The 15,515-nt window shown below is 62.2% G+C and overlaps 1 protein-coding gene across 1 annotated transcript; it reads right to left on the bottom strand.

Moving 5' to 3' along the window:
* Positions 1–3,249: 3,249 nt before the first annotated feature.
* Positions 3,250–15,370, bottom strand: SHROOM4 (shroom family member 4). Its single transcript, XM_085060853.1, is given in 10 exon segments — positions 3,250–4,879; positions 4,956–5,228; positions 5,799–5,979; positions 6,055–6,518; positions 6,520–7,312; positions 7,688–7,749; positions 7,951–9,943; positions 10,433–10,564; positions 11,679–11,830; positions 15,157–15,370. Coding segments are annotated over 10 exon segments (4,446 nt in total). The 5' UTR covers positions 15,283–15,370; the 3' UTR covers positions 3,250–4,609.
* Positions 15,371–15,515: the final 145 nt, after the last annotated feature.

The raw sequence follows: 15,515 nt of genomic DNA, 5'->3' as shown, positions 1-15,515 counted from the left end.
GCCCATATGTGTGGTCACAGGTCACATGCACAAGCCTGCACACCCCAGGCATGGGAAAGCACATATGCCATGTGCAAGCACATAGATGTGTGTGGGCATGGGTGAGCACATGCGCTGCAACTGTGCACATTTTTGTGCGTTCCCCGCATGGACAAGGGCAGGCACGTGGCTAGCATGATGAGCATTCACACCGTGGCTGCACACATTTTTGTGCATATATCCACATGCACACCCCAGGCACAGGTGAGCATGTGCACCATTGCCATGCAACCATATGGGCATATGGCGACACATGGAGGCATGGCCAAGAACACACAGATGCCTCCACACACTTACTTGCACACACACTTCCATATGCACACAAACATGTGCCGGCAGCCTGGAAAGCCACCCATGTCCTGAGTGCATCCCCAGCAGGGTGGGCAGCAGCATGGGGGAAGGAGGGAGTTTCTCCTGCTTTGCTCTGGTCAGATGCCCAGGAGTGCTGGCTCCAGCTCTGGGGTCTCCAGCACAAAGAGATTTTGGAGCTGTTGGAGCAGGTCAAGAGAAGACCACAGAGATACTCTGAGGGCTGAAAACCATCTGCTATGGAGACAGACTGTGAGATGGGTTGTTCAGCCTGGAGAAGACAAGGCTCCTGGGAGACCTTAGAGTAGCATTTCAGTCTATCAAAGGGGTTCCAAAAGGAGAGTTTTTCACAGGGCATGTCAAGACAGTACAAGGGGCAACAGTTTTAAAGTGACCTGTGATGTGGTTGTGTTAGATAGAAAGAGGAAATCCTTTATCGTGAAGGTGGTGATGCACTGGCAGAGGTTGCCCAGAGAAGCAGTGGCTGACCCATCTCTGGAAGTGTTCAGTGCCAGGTTGGATAGGGCTTGGAGCAACCTGATGTCCCTGGAAGATGTCCCTGCCCATGGCACGGGGGGTTAGAAGAATGTCCTTCAAAGATCCCTCCCAACCCAAACCCTTGTGTGATTCTGTGGCGTGCATGCCTGAAGATACCCCTAGAGGTGTGATTGCATACAACATGCTCTGGAGTGTGTGCTGGAGCACACACACATGTATGCACATATGGGGGTGTGCCACCAAACAGCCTACATCTAGGCAGAGAGGTTCTGGCCTCACTTTCCACACCATAGTGTCCCATGGGCCCCTGTGCTCATCTCTCACCTGCTGCTGCTCTGGGCTTTCCGTGCTGGCAGCGTCCTGTGTCCCCCACTTCCTCACAGGCCGTGCTGTCCCAGCCCAGGGACAGGAAGGGCTCTCTTGTCCCTTCCCAATGCATGGCTTGGCCCTTTGGGCTGTAAAGGACAGTGGGAGCGAAGGGGGCCTACTGTGCGGTTTGGACTTTTATGCTTCAGGATTCCCTATCTCCCACATGCAGCAGAGGTCTCTCATTAAAGCATCACTACCTGCCATGTCCTCATCCTTCCCCAGCTCAGGTGTATGGGATATTATGGGACAGATCTGGGATCTGTAACATGGAGAGATCATCGCAATGGGGAGACAGACACCAGGGTCAGGGACTACCCCACCTTTGTGGGTCCTTTTTGCATCTCTGGGAGACATAGGACCCTGAATACTATGACAGGCCCACTAGCCTACATCTCCTCTGGGGTCCCATGGAGGGATTCCCAGGACACCCTGTGCCATGGCCACATCCAGCACCGAGGGCCCCAGTGTGGCTAGCACAGGTCTTTCCCATGAGAATTTTTCTCCTGTGTTTTATAAACAAAGATAAAGTTTGGATGTTATTAAAAACAGTGTCTCAAGATTTGGACAGTTCAGGCCTGGCCAATCAGGCCCAGGGGGAGGTTTCTGACTGACCAATCTGGGTGACCTCTGAAAAGTCTATATAAGTTGCAATCAAAACAATAAAGCTCTCTTTTTTCTTGCCACGCTGAGAATCCAGGTCTTTTTCTCTGCTAGCGGCTCAACAGTGACACCCCAGTACCCAACAACCTGGCCATGCCCCTATGCCTTGGGCTGATGGTCCTATCTGGCAGCAGCTGGAGCTGCATAGAGGGGCAGTGGGGTTTTGAATGGGTCATGGGGCAGTTTCCCTGTGCCCACAGTTATCCATATGCAAGGGCTTGCACAAGTGGCCCTGTGAACGCACACACATGTGCACGTATTCACCCATGTGTTCATTTGCTCACTTGCATGTGCACACGTGTGCATGCATTCACATGTGCACATCATACAGAGGACAAGTTCCCTCGTGTGTGTGTTCACCTGCATGTGCAGTCATGCACCATTAGTGCTTGTGAGCAGCAGCACGGGGCTGTGCCCCTCCCTGTGCCCTGTGCACATGTGCTCACACATATAGTGAGTGTTCAGCTATGTGAACATGTGTGTTCACAGGCGTGTGCATGTGTTCACCTATATAAGTGTTCAGCTGTGTGCACTCATATGCCTGTGCCCACATCCACCTGTGCGTGCATGTGTCCACTTGTGTGCACTGACGTGCACGCGCCTGTATCCCTGTGCAGCCACATGCTCGCATTCCACATACTTCCGGCCACGCGCCTACACACTCCCATGCGCGTGCACGTGTGTATCCCATTGTGCACTCGCCTACACTCACACTCGCCCCGTGCACTTGTGCTCAAACGCACGGACTCGCTCTGGAGCATCCCCGGCGTCCCATCCCAACATCTGTGCACGCGCACGTCGCCGCGCGCCTCTGCCCACCCCCGCGCGCGTGCCCGCGCACACCTCTCCTCCCGCGCCCGCCTGTACGCGTGAGCTCCGCGCGAGGGCTGGCGCCGCCCAGCGGCCGCCCGAACCGCTCCGTGCGACCGGCGAGCAGAGTCCCCAGAAAAAGCACTGGGCACCACCCTGCCGCACCGCCCTGAATCGGGGCACCCCGGAACAGGCCCAGCAGCAGCAGCACTGCAACACGCCTCCGAGCACGGCCACCCCCTCTCCGGGGCTGCCCCGAAAGCTCTAGCAGCAATACCGTAGCAGATTGCCAGGGAAAACGCTGCATCCACCACACAAGTGCTGTGACCCCTACGTGTATCCCTGGGAAGGGTTCAGGCACTGCCTCGTGCCCCGACCCACCCTAGGACCACTGCGTGCAGAAGACACCCTGTCCACAACTGCACTTCAGGTGCCCCCTGTGCCATGAGGGCATTCAGCTCCCGAGAGCTCCCAAGAGCTGGCTCATCCTAGCTGCAATTAGCCCCTCCCTTCTCCAGTGCCACTTGTTGGGGCTTAGGGACAAACCATGCAAGACACAGCTGGGACAGATGTGCAGCTCCTGCTGCTGCTTTAATGTGAGAGGTACAATGGCACGCAGCAACATGCAGGCACTGGCAGCTCCTCCGGCACATGGCCCTGTGCAGAGGCGCTGAACCCCACCATGACAGCAGCACAGCCCCCAGTCGGTACAATCTTTGGTCCTAGCAATGACCCTGGGGGTGGCTGAGATGGAGGGAATGTTGAGGACCCCACTCCTGCCAGGCATCATCCTACAGTACAGCCAGGCAGGTGTGGGGTGCAGTGTTTAACAGGCTGTGGGTGGCCCAGAGCAGGGGCAGCAAGACAGGCGGGCTGCTGCTGGGGCACACAGGGAGGCATGGGTGCTGCCTGCACCCTGGGGCTGAGTTCTCCAGCTATGGGGCCACCCCATAGCACTGCAGCCCATCCCCCTCCCCAAAACATTTACCCCCCTGCACCAAGCTCCTGCTGGTTGCGTTAAACCCCTGTGCAAAATCAGTATCAAGGCACCTCTCCATGCCATGGAGACAAGTGGACAGTGAGGGGGTGACATCCAAGTGCTATTTGGAGCTGTTGCAGCACAGAGGGGACAGATACCCCGTTTTGTCCTTAATGTGGTTTTTCCTCTATTAATCACTTCTGGTGTTGTGCTAGAAGCTGCAGGTGAGGGCTGGATGAGACTTGGTTGTCTCCATGCCAACAGCACTGGTGACATAGGGCAGCTGTAGGCCTCAGTGGACTGGTCCCAGAGCCCCATGCCCTACTGGCATGGGGTACACAGCTGGTACACAGCACCTACTGGCACCACCTCAGACCCCTGTGGTCCTCAGCCAGCAGGGAGTGGGTTAAGAGCCTGCTGGCCAGGACCATTGTTTCTGACACAATGGGGAGGAAAAGGATGCTGGCGCTGAAATTCCTTCAGTTCCCATCGGACAGATGGACAGAGCCGGACAAACAGTCATGACAGAGGGCGAGCATGGTTTAACCCTTTCAGGTGCAACATGAATAGGCCCCAAGGTAGCTGGAGAGTGTTTAAGGCATGTGGTGCAGCACCGAATACAAGACAGGCACTGGTGTCCAGGACAAGTTGAAGGGACTCCCATGGGCACAGAAGGACCCATGAGGGTGGTGGAAGCATCCATCCATCTGGTCTTACTGGGCCACAGGCTGCTGAGTGGACACAGAACCCATGACAGCTCTGTGGCACAATAGCCCATTGGCACCTGGACTGGTAGCCCCTCCCCTGCTTGGTAAACCAGAAAAATAAATAAAAGGCAGGGGGGTGGACAGACGAACAGACATGGAGAGCCCACAAGGAGCTGGATCCACTTCGGCAGCAAACTAGGACCACACCCAGGATCCTGGAGGGAGGCTGAGTAGGGGGCTAGCAGCCCTTGGAGGCCTGGCCAAGACTCTCACGCAGGCACCTGAGCTGCTCCTGGCCCAGCTTGATCTTCTCCTCCAGCTCTCGCTGCTCAGCAATGAGGGCCGACTTCATCTTGACGAAGTGCTGGTAGTCCTGGAGGTGCTCAGCAGGCAGATACCGCGCCACCATGGCACCCACTGCCTCCTCCCGCCGCCCCACATGCTCCTTCAGCTCTTTGGCATCCTCCAGCTGTGCCACCAGCAGCCGCTGCTTCTCCCGCAGGGCCAGCTGTGGGCGAGAAGGGCGATGTTGGCATCTCACACTCCAAAACCTCATGGGTGTAGGACCCCTGCCCCATGCCCACCTTGTCTTCAGCAGGGGCGTGCGGCCCCAGGCTGCCCAGCGCAGTTTCCACCCGGGCCAGGCGCCCCGAGAGGGAGAGCAGGAGGTTGACCACCTTGTCCAGGTCACCCACGAAGAGGCGGTACTTGTCAAACTCCCCTGGGGTGCAGAGGGCTTGCAGGCGGGCAGCCACGTCCTCACCCAGTGCCCCATTGGCACTGATGTCGTCCTGCAACCCCCGTTGTGCCTCCTGCAGCACCACCAGCTTGCGGCTCAGGCTTTCAATCAGCTGCAGCTGCCAGAGCAAAGGGGTCAGGTGTAACTGGGGCCACTCCCCATGGGATCAGGGGACCAGCACAGAGGTGCAGGAATTCTGTGCTGGGGCCTACAGAACACAAGAACCTTGTGGTACCCTTGATTCCCATGAGCTACTGGCAATCCCCAGTCCCTGCAAGAATCTGTCAATGACTCAGACTCCGCATACATCTAGTGGATTCCCCTGGTCCCTGTGGGCATCTGGGAAGAGCCCAGCCCCTGCAAGCACCGAGCATCTGGAAATGCCGCTGGTCCCCATGAGCATCTGATAAGACTGCCACATCCCACAAGCACCTGAAAATGCCCCTGGGTCCTTGCAGACATCTGGCAATATCCCAACCCTGTGTGAGCATGTACCAATGTTCCTGGTCCCTGCAAGCATCCAGCAATGACCCCCATGCCCGTGAGTGCCTGGCAATGTCCCCAGCTCCCATGAGCAACTAATGATGCCTCAGTCCCTGTGACAACCCAGAAATGCCCCCAGTCTCCACGAGCACCTGGCAAGGGCAGTGGGGAACCATGAGGGTGTTGTCCCCAGCAGTGTCTGTACCTTCTTCTCCACCAGCTCGTGGTCCACCTCCTCCTCATCCTCCGAACTCCCCTCCACTACCTCCGGCAGTGCCTTCACCTTGTTGAGTGGCTCGGCTTTGCCCACTGCAACACTGTAGTGTACTGGGAAGCTGGAGCTGACAGCACTCCTGGGAGGCAGCGAGACAGGCTCAAAACCTTGCCTGGGGGGAACAGGGGTAAGCACTGGGGGTGTAAGGCTGTCCTTGGCACGGGGCCCATTGCCATGCCAGCCCTACCTGTCCTGTGCCAGAGCCTCCAGGTGCCAGTCCTGCTGGAGACACTTCCGCCAGGCCTGCTGCTCCCCTGTCACCATCGCCTCAGTGGTGGTGCCAGGGCAGGGGGCCAGGACACTAGCCCTGGAATGGTCCCTGACAGTCACGTCCCACAGCTGCTCCTCGGAGTCCATGTAGCGGGGCTGGGGCCGGCTGTCCTGGCAGCTCACCCCCTCCACTGCCCCAGGACTGGGCTTCAGTGCCTCTGGCAGGGCAGGGCCAGGGCCAGAATGCAGGGACAGGGAGCACTCACCCACCCCTCGGGGACTGGCACAGCCCTGCTCATGGTTCTGGACGAGCCTTTGGGGCTGCTCCTCCATCTCCCAGGGCTGCTTCATCTTCGTCCGCTTCTCCCCAGCCCCTGACAGCCTGCCAACACCCACCCAGAGCATGTCAGCTCCCCTGCCCACCCATGGGGACAGGGACACTCAGGGCTATGACCATCCCAGGGAAAGAGGTCAGGGACACCCCACAATGCAAAAAAATCCCACAGGGTGCTCCAAGGGGTGGATTAGGATACTTTGACACAGGGTACAAGGGGCCACATGCCCATAAAAGCCCCTCATGTGTCCAGGCTGTGCCCACAGCCTCACTCCCACCCCCATGCCATGGCAGCACTTGCCTGCAAATCTCAGCGTTGGCAGCATCGGGCCCAGGAGTCCTGCAGAATGACCTGGGGAGCTCAGGTCGGGGCCAGGCGCCTGGTGGAGCGGGAGGACGAGCAGTGTGCCCCCAGGACTGGCCTTCCTGCTCCCTGGTGAGGCTCTGTGACCGCTCCCTCACTGCCTCAGAAATGCTGCAGATTGGCACCGGGGCAGCAGAGAATGCAGAGCCATGCCCAGCACTATCTGGCAGGTGCCGGGATGCCCGGCGCTGCCTGTACTTCTCCCAGTTCGGGGGAGGTGGGCGGGGAGGTGGAGGGCCCTTCCTTTTGGGGATGCTTGGAGGGTCCAGCTTGGCATGGGAAAGGTCCTTCCTGTCACGGCCCCAGGAGCTGGCATGTTCCAGGTTGAGGTGACTCTCAGAGAAGGCTCTGCCCCGCAGTGGGCGGTGCAGTGGATCCGGCGGGCTCTCAGGGGTGTGGGCCAGGCAGTCACTATCCCACAAGAGGTCATGTGTGGATGTGGCCCGGTAGCAGGGTGGCCACTCTGGTTCGGTGCTCTCAAGGCAGGTGTGGAAGGAGCCAAGCCTTGGGAAGCCCAGTGGGTAGCGGGAGAGATCACTAGGAAGAGAAGGAGGCAACCGTCCCCCCCCACACAGTCACTCATCTGGCAGTTCAGGCCCTGCCTCATCTACCCCAGCTAGTCATCCAGTCGCACTGCTGGGAGAAGCCCAGGCTTTTCCACTGGGCACAGACCCCTGGAGATGGCCCCAGACCTCTGGAGGGATCACCTTTGCTGTGGACACCTCCTCACACCCCCTTGCCCTGCATGCCCCCTCCCGCCTCAAGGGGCACCATGCCCAGCATGGCCAAGACAATACGGGAGGTGCTTTGTACATCCCCAACCAAAATCATGCCAGTCCCCACATCGCCCTGGCGGAGGTCCCTACCAAGTGGCACACACATCCAGTACCCTGGCATCTGGCATAGGCTCACCTGATGGACTGGCTGACTTTCCTGGTTATTGCAGGTGGTTCCCACTCATCCTGAGGAAATTCCTGTGTGGGGGGGGGGAGGAAGTGTGAATTCCCCCTCCCCAGCACCTCTGTCCCAACTTCATCCACGTGCAAAAACCATGCAGGAGATCTGCAGGGCCAATGGGGGCACAGTACTCTGCACCCCAACCCAGGGTCACATTCCAGGGGTGCAAGGGGGTGCCAGTGCTGTTCCCCAGCACAGTCCCATAGGGAGTTACTCACCGGGATGAAACCTCTCCGGGGGGGCCAGGCATCGCTCTCCTCTCGCCCAGGACGGGGGGCTGGGCAGCAGCAGTCAGGGCAACGCACCCAGGGCACGGGGTGACAGCGGCAGGTGTGGCCACGGGGCAGTGGTGGTGGGCATGGGTCCCCTCCGCAGTAGCGGCAGGGCTCAGGACGCAGGGGAACCCCACAGGGGTAGGAGAAGCCCCGCAGGTAATCCAGCTCCCCCGGCCTCCCCAGTGGCTTGTAACAGTGGGGCTGCTCCCGGCAGCACTCTGCATAGGGGCCAGCAGAGCCAGGGCGGCTGGGTGAGGGGGGGCTGTAGGGCTGATCCACGGAGAGGCGGCGGACATCCCGGTGCTCAGGGCCAGGGGGCTGGAAGGCGCCGGGATCACCTGCTGGTGGCTTGCTGTGCCGGGGTGGTGCCGGTCGGCTGCTCTCCTCAAAGAACCGGCGGCGGTCAGCAAAGGGCAGCAGGACCACCTCATCGCTGCCCTGTGGCGGAGAGCTGCGGGCCACCAGGCCCTGGCTGTAGCTCTCCAGTTCACTGGGGCTGGGTGAGTGTTGCGGCTGCAGCTTGCGCTCCGAGGACCAGTGCCAGCGGCCCCTGGCTGTTGGCACCATCCGCTCAGGGGACGGGGGCCCTTTGGGGGCTGGCACTGGGTCAGGGGTGGGGATACCCCGGTCCCCAGAGCGACCAGCATTCCTGCTGGCCTCACTCGGCGCAGGGCTGAGACACTCAGGCACGGCAGGGGGTCCCTCTGCCAGTACACTGCCCTCGGGGGGCTCCTCAGTCTCCTCCACTGGCTCCTCACCAGGTGGAGGTGCACCAGGACCCCTGCCCTTCTGAAGCTGGGCCTTGCGCCGTTGGATCTCATTGCGCAGGCTGGTGGCGAAGCGGTTGCTGCGGCGACGCATCTGAGCAGAGCGGTGGGTAGGACCCCCAGACCGCCGGGCCCCTGCCCGGCTCTCCTCCTCCACTGGTCCCTCAGTACTGAGTGCTGGGCTGGCCCCCTGGCCATCCTGCCCACAGGCTTGCTGCAGCTCAGGGCAGCAGTGGCAGGGCAATGGGCGGCAGCAAGGCTCTGGGCAGTGCGGAGGGTCCTGGGCAGCCCCTGTGGCTCCCCCCTGGCTGCCCTCAGAATGCAGCGGGGACAAGGTCCAGCGGTGCCCACTGGGAGCTGGTGAGGCTTGCCCGCTGCTGGAACCCAGCTGGAAGGAGCGGAGCTGGGAGGCCAGCAGTTGCTCAGGAGCACTGTGCCGGTGTGACACATGGCCCTTGAGAGGGGACAGCAATGGGCTGTCACCTGCTGTCATGGCATCTGGCACTCGGTGCATGCTGTCATCCAGGTATGGCTGGTCATCAGAATCCATGCTCTCCCCCAGGAGTGGTTCAGCCGGGCATCGGTCCAGGTGGGAGCTCAGCATGTAATACTGATCAGCAGAGAGACAGTCCTTTGTGGGGTATGGCACCAGTGTCCTCCTGCCCACCACTTCCACCTCCCCATCCCGCTGGCAGAGGAAGGTGTCAGAGATCCACCGGCCCTTGGCATGCAGCATGTCTGCTGACACCGATGCCCGGCGCCTGTCCCCTCCTCCAGCTGAGGCTGCCCGCAGGCTGTCCCTCCTGACAGGGGGCTGGGGGGGCACAGGTGCTCGCCAGGCCTCACGGTGCCGGCTGGCAGATGGCTCAGTGCCTGTGGTCAGGCAGCGCCCATCAGGGGCTTTGCAAGGGCCTTGGAGGCTGGAGTCAATGGACACGGCCTCTTCAGGACGGAGAGAGAGGGCACAGTCAGAGGCGATGGAGCTGGCAGAGAAGGAGCTGTAGGCCGAGTCCCGCTTGCTGTGGTACATGCCCTGGTCAACGGGTGAGGGGTCTCCTTCATAGTAGGCCTGGCCAGGATGGTCCAGGCTCTCCATGCTCCCGATGGAGCTGCTCCGGTCAGTGCTGCAGTGCCGGGACAGTGGGTTCCACTGCAGGGACAGCTCGCGGCTGCCCAGCCCCAAGCCAGTGTTACAGGCACCTGCCACCCCCCATCCAGCTCTGCAGAGATCCCAAGAAGCCCACACCCACACACACACCCTCCCTGGGACAACAGAGCACAGGGCAGTACAGCCCCAACTTGCCCTTCACCCCCAGGTTGGGGGCACCGCCAAGGTTCCCTGGCACTGGCAGGGGGAGCAGGCACAGGGAACACAGGCTGTGTGTAACTCCAGCCACTTGAGACCTCCTAGCTCTGGCAGCTGGGGCAGTGGGACTAAGCAGCTCTTGGCCGCCTCCAGCAGAGCCACCGCCCCTTCCCGCCGGGAGCTGGGAGTAAACAGCCAAGGGAAAGGGTAGTGCAGTGGCAGGATGAGGGGGGATGCCCGAAAGTGGTGTAGGCAAGCACCTATCCCACCCCTACTGCCACAACCCAAGAGGGTATCCCGTCTGCCCCCTCCCCTTGCCTCCCTAGTCTCATAAATACCCCCAGGGTCTCACCTGACATCACACCCCGAGGGCCAGGAGAGGCTGAAGGCATCGGCCGGGCAGTGCATGGTGGGGACGTCGGGGCAGCTTTCGGCAAGTTTGGCCATGTGCCAGGAATGGGGCCGGAGGACGGGCACACTCCTCCTGCCAAGAGCAACAGCGGGAAAGGACAAGAATGGGGAGGAAGCCAGGCCAAGGAACCGGGGCTGAAGTCATTTCCTACGGGGCTTCCTGTCCCCTCCAGACCAGAGCCCGCCTAAAGGGGATGGCAGCAAAGAGGGTCCAGCCCTGCCAGCACCCGCCACTGGGCAAGGGGATCCCACAGCTCACCCAGTTGGCCAGGGCTCCCCAGACTGTGGCATCCCTGTTGTTGCATCAATAGGAGACCAAGGACATGGTCCCCGCACAACCCATAGGCAATGCCCTGGGCAGGGCAAGTGTCCCTGCCAGGACTGGACTGGCTACTCCAAGGGACACTACAGCCACATCTGTGTCTCCACTGCAAGCCTGACCTTCCCCCTTGTTCCTTTGCCCCTCAGCATCTGCAGCAAGCACCAGCCACATCATGTCTCTGGGGAGGCTCCTCTGCTGGTCCCTGTCCCATCCCTATGCCATTCATAGGAGTTTCCAGTCCCCCCAGCACATGCCACTGCATGGACGTGGTCAGAAGCCAACTGCTGTACCTCCCAAGTACCCAAGTGCTGCCACAGCACCCACTGACTGGATGAGGAAAGAGGCTAGCTGTGGGGTCAGCACAGGGACTACCCAGAGCCCCCAAACTCACCATGGATGATGCTGAGCCCCAGCAGAGTCCCGTAGGACCCCTGCCCCTTGGGATGTGCCCTTGCGCCGTCCCTGCCCCGGAGTGCTGCTGGAGCTGGAGTCAGTCAGGATGCAGCCAGGGAATGGATGCAGTTGGAGGGGTGCGGGGGGGGACTGCAAGGCCCAGCCCTGCCTCTCCTTCCTTTCCCAGGCAAGCAGGCAGGCAGGAGGCAGGCAGGCAGGAAGGGAGAGGAGCGGCCACTATTGGGATACCGCCCAGCAAGGGGGTGGTGAGCCTAATGCAATGCCCTGGCTTTGCTGGCTAGGGAACCCTCACTCACCGAGAGTGCTGACAGAAGTAAAGGGGCTGCTCCCCACCCTGTCCCAGCAGGGCACCTCCAAGCTGGAGACAAGGGTACCTCCAGGTTCCTGCCAGTCCCCCAGGCAGGTAAAGCCCCACTGGCCCTCCCTGTGTCCCCTCCACAGCACTGCCAACCTGCGAACGATCATCTTCAGAGTGCGGTAGGAGCCCTTGATGAGGATCAGGGCCTCCTGGCGGGATCCATACAGCGGCGTCCCGCTGATGTTCACCAGCTCATCACCCGGCTGCAGCCGGCGGGACAGTGCAGCCTTGCCACCATCCTCCACCTGGGTGACAGAGAGGGGCATCAAACTGGGCACAGCCCCCAGAATATCCCAGGGGATGTTCCACAGGCAGTGGGTGTCAGGGGAGAGAGAGGCTTTGGAGAAGGTGCCTGAGCCTCAGGCACCACAGAGGGATCTGCGGGGCCAGGCTCTCCCCCTTCTCTGGTCACATGAATTTCTGAGCAAGGGCATCAAGGAGGGGGGGTAAGAAAAATGTCCCATCCCAGCGGATTCCCCCGCAGGCACAGGCAGCACAAGGGCCCTTTGTCCAGCGTGGATGCCAGCCCCCTGCTGCTGCTTCCAACCCACATTGAGCCTGTCTGGGCACCCATGATTTCAATGCCCAAAGGATGCCATTTGACCCCACATGCCCATGGGAAACAACAGTAGGTGAAGTGCTGAGCCCTGGCACATGCTTACCCTCCCTGACACCCCTGGCCAAAATTAACCTGGCACCCTGTACTGCTCTACTTAGAGGAAGCAGGGCAACGGTGCTGCCAGCACATGGGACCCTGGCCCATCCCCTCTGCCCTAGCTGGTAGGTGCAGTGAGGACAGCCCTGGGATGTCCAGTGCCCAGCCAGGGTAAGCAGAGTGCCCACTGCCAGCACTGATCTCCACCCATCCTGCCACTGCAATGGCCAGGGATTGCCAAGTCCAGACCCTCACACCACAGGGCTGGCAAGCATGGTGGCAGTGGCACAGGGCATGCAGGCATGTGGGGCAGGACCCAGAGTGCCCCATGCCCAGAGTGGAAGTGGTGAGACCTTATAGCCACCCACAGGGCAGAGCTAATCTGGGCCCATGCTGGGGCTCCTGCACCCACCCTGTCCCTGGGCTCCTCACCCTGCCCAGTTACTCCCAGGCCTGGCCAAGGAATGAGCTCTGCTCACAGTGCCTGCAGGGCCAGCCTGGGCAGCAGCCAGGCCCCAGTGCCAGGGAGCACACATGGCTTCCTAGCAGGCAATCATGGTGCATGTGCCTTTGGGCACCACTTTCCAGCCCTAGTGCTGGGCACGGCTCAGGGGGCATTCCACTACCCCTGTACAAAATGTCACCTTAGGAAGGAGGCAGGCATGGGCAGCCAAGCCTCCTGCCCAGTGTACCACTACCTCATGGCCCTGCCTGGCACAGCTGTGCCCAGCAACCAACAGCTGTCCCATTTTTTCAGGGATCTGAGCACAATGCCATGTCCAGGCTGGGCATAGCCCAATGCACCTGCCTGTGCAGGCAGGCTGCCCTCCTACCCTGATGTCAGCCATGGGGCTGCCTGTCTGGCAGGGGACCCTGGCTGCCAGTGAGGGCTCCCAGTCCCACCATGTAGTCGGTGGAGCACCTGGGTTTACCCTGTCATGCTGCTACCCACCACTGGGCACCAGCAGAGCATGCAAGGCAGGCTACACCTTCGCACCAATTCTCCATCCAGTCACGCGCCCCCCCAGTCCTGCCTGCCATGGCCATGGGGATGATTCAGAGGTGAAGGTTGTCCCCATTGCTGCAGGACACCACCAGCGTCTGCATCCATGCGGGGGCCACCACATGTACCAGGACAGACAGACTCAGTTCTGGCATTGCTCACCAAGAGCTGAATCTGGCACAAACAGCCCCTAGTTCTGCCTTTGCCACCAGTGAACTCAGCACTGGCAGCCAAACACCACCGCCGACTGCCCCGCCTGGCTGGGCCAGCCAGGGACACCTCCCCAACACCAGCCCTAGTGTGGCTAATGGTGGGCACCAGATGGTTCACAGGAATGTCTGCCCGTCTCAGGAGAAACTTGTCTTAGGACTCACAACCCACCCCGCCCCACACCAACCTCCCTCCTTGGTCCCGACGTGCTCGGGGGAGCCTGTGCCGGAGAGCATTCGCAGCCCCATGGATGGCTTAGAGCCCATGTGAGCACCGCCGTGGGACTGCTACAAGACGGGATCCCACCCGGAGTGGGCTCAGAGGCCAAACTGTGTCACCCGAGTGCGGTGATTCCCCTTTCCGGCCCGGGCCTCCCGAGCCGCAAGCGTGGGCCGCCCCCTCTCCGCATACACCTCGGCCAGCCGCAGCAGCGGAGCGGTGGCCCCGGGGGACCCACCCCTGAATGCACAAAGCGCTGGAACAAGCCCCCTTTGTCTGCCGAACACACGCGGTGGCGGCGTGTCCGGGGGAGCGCGGGGGCCGACACCCCGCGGCCCGCAAGCCACCCCCCGTCTCAAAAGTGGTGGGGAACATCCCCGGGCCGTCCCGACCCCTCCGCCGGTAACCAGCGGTCCCACGGGGACTCACCACCTCGAGGGCCGGCAGCGAGACGGGATGCGGGCAGTTACCCCCTCGGCGCCCGGCTGCGCACCCGCCGGCGGTGCCACCTCAGGGCGCAGGGCTGGGACCAGAGCCACTTTTCCAGCTCCCCCAGCCAGACCGCGCTGCCCGCGTCCCGCCGAGGGCGTGGAACGGCCCGGGGGCGCAGTCAGCCCGGCTCGAGGCAGAGAACAGCCCCGGGGCCGCCAGCCCGGCCCGCCGCACCCCGGCTCAGCAGGACGGTGACTCCGGGCGGGCAGGCGGCCAAACTGCCTGGCGACAAGGCCCCGTCCGGGCTCCGTGGAGGGGTGGGTATTGGGGTTCCCCTGGACGCTGCCCGGCTCCCTGCGGGTCTCCCAGCGAGTCTCCCCGCAGGGCGATGCGCTGGCGGGGGCCGCGGGAATCTGTGACCCCTGTGCGCGGTGAAACGTCGGGGCCGTAGCGGTCACTCTCAGCATTCGATCCCGGCTGCGACCGGATCCCGCTCGGCACCGCACTCCGGCGCCAACCCCGTCCCGGGCACGGTCCTGCCCCTGCGTTCCAGGGGTGCGGGGGCATGACGGGATGGACTCTGGCTCCCCCACCGTGGCCTTAAATATCCTCGCAGAGCCCGGTGCCGAGGGCGCCCATGGGTACGGCACCGACAGATGGGCACACGAAAGGGGGCTGTCCTCTCCCGGCTACGGGCCGCGGTACGGGACCGGGAAAGACGTGAGGGGGAATGTGGGGGCCGCCCCCGACGCCAGCCCAACGGATGTGCCAGAGGAATTTCTTCCTGCCGCCGAGCCCGGACTGTCCCTCCGCCCCTCTCGCTCCCGACTCTTCCCCGCGGCTCTAAGTGGCGGGTCGCGAGGGTCGTGGGTGCGAGTGGCCGCCTCTGCCCCGCCGCGCCAGGACACGCGACCTCGCGGCCGGGGCTCCCCGCACCCCCGACACCCCCGCGCCCCGGGTGTCCTCCCATTTCCCGCGCCCCGCCACGGACGGGAGGCCCCTCGCGGGGGGATGCCGCGGAGCCCACACGGGACTGTGTCGGCGGTGCCTACCTTGGAGACGATGAGGGGCTCGCCGTGCTCTAGCCCGCCGCGCAGCGTGAAGCCCCAGGGCGCGCCCCCTTGCAGCTGCACATGCACGTACTGGGGGGCGCCGGGCCGGCCCTCGGCCCGCTCCATGGCGGCTACAGCTTCAGCCCCATCCCGGCCCGGCCCCGAGCCGTAGAGGAAATGACACCCCCGCCCGCCCGGGCTGAGCGGCGCGGGGCGAGTGCGGGGCGGGGCCGGCCCGCATCGGGACTGCTCCGCCGCCGCCAATGAGGCGCGGGGGGAAGGCGGCGTCCGGCACGGCATTGCCATGGCACGGCTTGGCATTGCCATGGCACGGCTCAGCATGGCATGCATGGCATGGT

This window comes from Lichenostomus cassidix, chromosome 4A (genome assembly GCF_008360975.1).
Source record: "Lichenostomus cassidix isolate B80296 chromosome 4A, HeHo_3.0, whole genome shotgun sequence".
NCBI classification, from domain to species: domain Eukaryota; kingdom Metazoa; phylum Chordata; class Aves; order Passeriformes; family Meliphagidae; genus Lichenostomus; species Lichenostomus cassidix.
The sequence above is the reverse complement of the archived record's forward strand: the minus strand, read 5'-3'. Positions and strand labels throughout refer to the sequence as shown.